The sequence below is a fragment of the Ciconia boyciana genome, chromosome 6 (assembly GCF_034638445.1).
Source record: "Ciconia boyciana chromosome 6, ASM3463844v1, whole genome shotgun sequence".
Classification (NCBI taxonomy): domain Eukaryota; kingdom Metazoa; phylum Chordata; class Aves; order Ciconiiformes; family Ciconiidae; genus Ciconia; species Ciconia boyciana.
The window spans coordinates 45,728,937-45,735,252 of NC_132939.1; the positions used below are offsets into that span (position 1 = coordinate 45,728,937).

Consider the following 6,316-nt stretch of genomic DNA (forward strand, 5'->3'; position numbering starts at 1 on the left):
CCTCCAGAGAGCGGAGTGGAACGGGAGCGCTGCGGAGAAACCATCGAGAGGTCGCTCACCGGCGAGAGCGGCGCAGGAACTGGCGCTCGCGTGCCTGTCTCCAGGCAACAGCCGTCAACACGGCGCGGAGCGGCGGGCAGAGCTCCGCGCTGCGCCGGGGCGGGCGGGAGGGGAGGTGGAGGTGGTGTCGGGTCTCTCGGGCGATGGGAGACCGGTGAGCGAAACGGGAGGCGACGCAGCTTGCCGAGGAGGCCGGGCGGAGCGCCGGCCGCAGCCCCGCAGGTAACGCCGCTCACCCCGCGGCCTGGGTACCTGACACGCTTCGGGGGATGTGGTAGAACGAGCCACGGGAAGATTGTACTGAGCTTTACCGGACGCCTGCGTGTCAGACCTGTGTGCCGCGCTGGTGGATCTACAATGCCAAAAGTGAAGGGGCACGTTATGGGAAACACCCTGGGGGAGTGTAACAATTTCTCTGGCAGTACAGCGTATTTCTGCTGCTACCATGATAAGACAGGGCTCAGACAGAAAGCAAAATAAAAGCATATCTTACTTCTGGCTGCATAAGCGATTGGGACTGGAAGAGGCAGCATGGGAGCTCCCTAGATGGAAGGAATGTAAAGATTTACAAAACGCAGAAAAGTTACAAAACCTTTGCTAATATTTATTGTAGCCTCTCGTTGTAGCCTCCAGGTGTAGATTGTTACGAGAAAATCTGTCCAGTTTTGGATAAGATAGTCTGTAATGACTTTGCTTCTAACATCAGGCTCTTTCTCAGGCACTGAATGGCTTTGTTTCCACCGGTGGATTCTGTGGTGGCAGCTACTAAGCTTGTTCCCAGTTCCCAGCTGGAACCCCAGAAGAACAACTTTCAGCATGAACTCATACCTGACAAAGAGGAAAGTTTAAAGGAGCTCTATGCCCGAAAGAGCCGAAGCTATTCATATTCTGTTTGTGCAGAAAGCAGTCAACACAGCTCCAAGCACGGAGGCTTCTGCTTCTGTTCAGCTGGGCTGCAGAGCAAGTATCTCACCAGCCAGACCAAGACTCTGCCACCTAAATCGGTAGCCAGACGTAAAGAAGGAGTGGACCGTGCATATCCCCTGAAACCAATTTTTCACCACAAGGGTGTGAGTGTTCCAGTGGTCAACACAGCACAGCTCGGAAGTTCCCCATACATGGAAGAAGCTCCAAATAGTAGGCCTAGCTCAATGAGCAAAGGGAAGCGTTCAGCAGGGAGGTCTCAGCTAGCTGCAGTGCTTTCTCCTTGGACAGCAGAGCCTAAACAGGCAGCCTCCCATCTATACAGGAGAGAGCTGGCCTACATCCTAAAGTTGGAGGCAGATGGACGGGACCTGGAAGAGGAAATTCGAAAGAAAGAGGCCCTCCTCAGAGAGAAGCTGCGGAGAACAAAGGAGGAGCTTCGGAGGATTCAAAGAGAGAAGGAGCTTGTTGAGGCAGAGGAGAGAAGAGACAGAGAAGTGGAGAGGACCCATGAGCAAAAGGCCACAAGGCACCCTGAAGAGAAAACTTTCAGAGTTGCAGTCAGGCCAGGTGACGGTGGGGAGGCCTTTGGTGGGGTGCAGTCTGCAGAGGCCACTATCCCCAAGCCTGGCACCATCCTCCGCCCCCAAGAGCTGGCTATGGGGAAACTCAAGAAGGAGCGGCTGGTGGCCAGCAACAGCAAAATTCGAGACCGCATACCCATGGAGCGTTTAGCCTCTTGTTCAGAGATGGCCCTAAAGCGCAGCCCTTCTCCCTCTGCCCTCTCAGACTGCAATTCTGGTGACCACCCGTCCGCAGAGGTGCCATACATGCAGGCTGCCAGTGTTGTGGAGCAGGGGGAGCTTGGACAGTGCAGCTTCTGCAGACGTAAGTTTCTCTGCACCAGGCTTGAGAAGCACATGAGTATCTGTGGCAAGAGCCAAAGCTCCAAGAGGAAAGTGTTTGACTCCAGCAGGGCCAGAGCTAGGGGCACAGAACTGGAACGGTATCAGCAGTTGAAGAGCTCAGAGAGGCCTCAGGTAATGTGCAGTCCCTTTGCCTCCCTCGATCCACATCTACTGCTCAGGTTCCTTCCACCTTGACATCTAATTCTGACTGAGACGTGAGCGCCTTCGTGTGTACATGGGGCTAGGGGATACAGTCCAGCTATTGCCTCTGAAAGGCTCTTGCCAAATGGATAAATAGATCCATTTAAAATCTAATAGATGGGGGGCGGGGGTCCTAACTGACTTGTCTTTGTAATGTCTCAAGGGAGTACTCCTGGAGAAAGCTCACTCCTTGCTGTAGTCAGGATGCTCAGGATGCAGACTGGGTCTGCTGCAGTAAAGCTCTGTGACAATAGGGGCTGCAGGGGACTGGCTGAAAATCCAGGTAATAACACAGGCTATTAAAATGAAGGCAGTGGAAACATGCAGCTTTGTTCCTGCAAAGCAGCTGTAGCAACCCTCTCCAGTTCCTTGGCTCTACTGCTTCCTTTTCTGGTTATTCTCAAGCTCTTCCTAAGTATTGATGTCTCCATCAGTATTTCCTTCAAATCCGCCTTGGTGCTGGTCTTTTTGATCCCCTTTGTGGGACTCGGCTTCTCAGGGAGGGTTTAACATCAACAGGGAATGCCCAGGGACAGGTGACCCAAGTTGGATCCTGAGCATAAGATTGAGAATGGAGGCTGATGGTGGTGCCAGTTGCTCTGACTGCCTTTCCCTTCTGCAGAATAAGCCACCCAGAAGGAACAACTGGAGACAGAAGCACGAGGTTTTCATCCAGACCCTGCGCCAGGCCCGCCAGGTGCAGCAAGTCCTCTCCAAGGGAGGGAAGGTGTCTGACCTACCTCCATTGCCTCCCATCGAAAACCCAGACTACGTTGCCTGCCCCTACTGCAGACGCCGATTTGCTCCCCAAGCAGCTGAGAGACATATTCCCAAATGCAAAACCATCAAGAATAGGCCCTCACCCCCACCACAGAGGCGGCGCTGCTGAGGCGGTGTCCAACCCTACCTGCTGCTGTCATTCCCTGCCTGTTTTCTGCCAGGTTTCCAGCCACAGACACTTGCGCTTTCCCTAGTCTCAACACTGGCTGTGAGTGTTGAGCTTGTGTGTACAGCAAGTGAACAGCTCAGGACATACACACAGAATACTAGAACTTGTGTACTTTGACCTGTGCCCTGGGCCGCCCCATGCAGGATGCCCCTCTGGGGGCCGCTTCTCCCATCCAGTGAGCTCAATGTGGAGTCCCAGTGTAGGTGTAAGGCTGTCACTGTTCAGTCAGCTGAGCAGGGAAGAAAGGCTGTTGCTACAGGCTGTCAGTGGGACAGCAGCGAGGAGGAAACCAGCCATCAGAAAGGGGCTGTTCTTCGGAATCATACTTTGCCTGTAGGTTAGGCAGGCTTGGGCTTTTTTTTTTTTTTTAAACTAGTGGTGTCTGATGTGAAGAGAGCTGCTCTCCTTTAGCTCATCAGTGGCTGCAGACTCAGTTTTTTTCCTTCTCCAAAAGCAGAGTAGTGCTGTTCATGAGAAGAAGAGCTGGGCCAAACAGAGCACCTGCCTCTTGTTTGCTGTACTGCTCTGTAGGTGCAGATGTTCACCCCTGAACATGCTAACAGTGACAGTGGTTCTGGCTGGCGTAGCATTCTTACTGTAGCTACCTACAAAAGATTGGGGTGTGAGGGGTTCCTCTTTTTTTTTTTGCCATAGGAAGGACTCTACATTCTTCAAAACTGTTTAGCATTTAGATGAGGCATTTGGAAGTCAGAGGGAGGGGAGGAAGCTATGCAAGCAGTTAACTTCTTTGCAGCACACAGACTGCTGTGTTCTTCCATCCTTGGTATCTGCGCTACATGACAGGATCCAGAGCTGCTGCTTGGTCATTGCTCATGCTCAGCTGAATAATGAAAGCTGTGTAGGTAGGTTTATTCCACACTTGTTCTGCAGCAGCCCCAAGAGTTTATTTAGATGCTTTTCTAGAATGCTGGTGACAATCCTGGGGCTATGTCTTACCAACTGCAGATCTGTAACGTGACCATTTAGAAATCCAGTGTGACATTGTTTGAATTAGAAAAGGAGAACTGGGAGGAGTATTATTAAATGCTTCCTCAACACAAGAAGCCCAGGATCAGAAATTCAGGGAGTTAGAAAAGCTAGCAGTAGCAGGCACTTACTGTTTGAGTCCATCTACCAATTCATGTGCATAGAACAGCAGAGATACCCTGAACCGGCCAGGCTCTTGAGGCAACAGAACAACTGTCCCCATGTGTTACTTACCACGCACAATAGCTGGGACTCAGAGTTGGCAAAGGGCGGAAGAAGAAATACTTAATTAAAGAATAATGCCACACAAGATCAAAAATAGGTCATGAATAAGCTCAGACTGGAAATTAGGTTTCTAACCAGGAGAGCAGTGAGATCATGGAAAAACCTTCCAAACAGATTAGCACAGGCAAGGAACCTACATTGTTTCAAGATGGACTTGGAGAAGATCATGGAAGGGAGCATGTGGCAGGAGTTGGAAATTAAGAATCGTGATACAGAGCATTTGTTCCAATCTCCAGGCTTCTTGTATAAAGTGTGAAGAACAGATCAGTGACAGTTCTGTTCCTCAGTGTATCGCCTTCAGGAGCTGAGAAGGAATTTCCTTCCCACAGCAACCTTCCCTCAATTCCTAACTTGGCTTCTGATTTATTTTTAATTTTTTTTTTTAATTTCCATCCAGAATGTTTAAGAACTGCTACAGCTAAAAAAGGTCAAACACCTGCCTGTCCCCAGACAGTACACTGAGGAACTTCACATCAGAAAACCTGTTAGCTGTTTCACTCGTATGTTCAGGGTTAAATCAACAACTAGATTTAATATAAAAAGCTGTAATTTTCCTGCAGGCCAAGTTGCTAGGGACCTCTAAAACACAGGGCTTGTGCCCTTCCTTGAGTCATCTGCTTATTTTCATCTTAGTTGCTGTAATAGTAGGGAACTATGACAAAAATATACCCCTTCTTTTGCTTTCTTCTTGAGTTGTAAGGTAGTTTTTGGTGATTTTGGCCTCATGCTAAAGGTCTTTGTTTGTCACATACTGTTAAAGGGTCTTTTGGGGGAAATAGGTGTCCTACAGACCCTTTTAGAGAATCATCTGCTTATAATTGGTGACAGTTCCTGCACATTTCTAAGCCAGTTATTTTTTCAGATTCTGATTTTTAATGTATTAGACTAGTTCTGTTGTGTAAAAGTTGTTTTAAATGGTCGCAGAGTGGTTTGTGTTCTCAAAGTAAGAATGACTACTTTGTACGAGGAAGTTGCAACAGGAAGCAAACAAGGAACAAAAAAATTCCAGCAGCTCCCTCTGCAAGTCCTTCAGTAACGTAGCAGCAGCTTATGGGAACCTAGAAAAAGATAAAAAGTGACAGGCAAACAGCTAATGCTGAGATTGAAACTGTAGATTAAACAGAAGTTATTGAAATGAAATCACCAGGCTTCATTTGTTATCTTTGTTTTGGAGCTAACCCTGGGCAATTCACCCCTCTTTGCTGAGCTATTGTTTCAGGTCAAGACAGACAGCAATATCCAGAAAGTCTCTGATAACTGGTTTAAAACTTAGCAAGTTTAGCCAAAGCATCAGGCTCAGCACAGAGATTTACCCTGCTGCTTTGCTATCAGGGTTAGTGTGGCCCTGGCCCTACTCAGGCTATGTTATTCACGCCAGCTCAGCTTCCTCTTCTGCTACTGCAGTACAATCCCCTTCTCAGAGACATGCTGCATATTCAGTATCCAAATCTCTGGTGAATTTTAAGTCTTTAACCCAGCTCTGCCTCTCAAGACATTTCACAATTTACTAAAAACCCTGATAACAAGTGAGAAGTGACAGGCATTAAGTACAGTGTGCAGGAACAGTTAGCTGAGCAGGTAGGTGGGTTCTCGCTTCTGTAAGCCTTAATGCTCAGTAGAAGCTGTTCTGAGAGAAACAGGTACTTCTTCCCTTTGAGCCTCTCTCTTCCCATTACTCATTTCCCACTTGGCACTCAAACTGTTGAAATAAATACACACACAAAAGCCCCCTGACGTCAGTAGGAGGAGATGCAGCAAGAGAAAAGAGTTGTTCTGTTTGGGTTTTTTTTTAATGAAGGGACACAGAACTTGTCTTTTTTTTTCCCCCATAGCAAATAACCTGCAAGCCCCTTGGCCCTCTTTCTATAAGCAAAAAAAAAAAAAAAAAAAAATCAAACAGAATACCATGAAGCCAGCTGACTGTATGCATATTTCCCTTCCTCTCTTGGGGGAAAAAAAAAAACCAACCCACCACAAAACACAAAACTCCAAACACAGGAGA

At 48.3% G+C, this 6,316-nt stretch overlaps 1 protein-coding gene across 1 annotated transcript; it reads left to right on the top strand.

The window, feature by feature from the left end:
- Positions 1-195: 195 nt before the first annotated feature.
- On the top strand, positions 196-2,982 carry ZC2HC1C (zinc finger C2HC-type containing 1C). The gene is made up of 3 exons (XM_072865456.1): positions 196-282; positions 779-2,024; positions 2,716-2,982. The coding sequence occupies exons 2-3, from the start codon at positions 786-788 to the stop codon at positions 2,980-2,982; spliced, it is 1,506 nt and encodes a 501-aa protein (XP_072721557.1). The 5' UTR covers positions 196-282; positions 779-785.
- The last annotated feature ends 3,334 nt before the right edge of the window (positions 2,983-6,316 follow it).

Bases quoted from the DNA above. Each gene is read 5' to 3' on its own strand.
- ZC2HC1C (XM_072865456.1), top strand. From the start codon at position 786: ATGGCTTTGTTTCCACCGGTGGATTCTGTGGTGGCAGCTACTAAGCTT. The intron at 2,025-2,715 runs GTAATGTGCAGT...TCCCTTCTGCAG, and splicing joins AGAGCTCAGAGAGGCCTCAG to AATAAGCCACCCAGAAGGAA.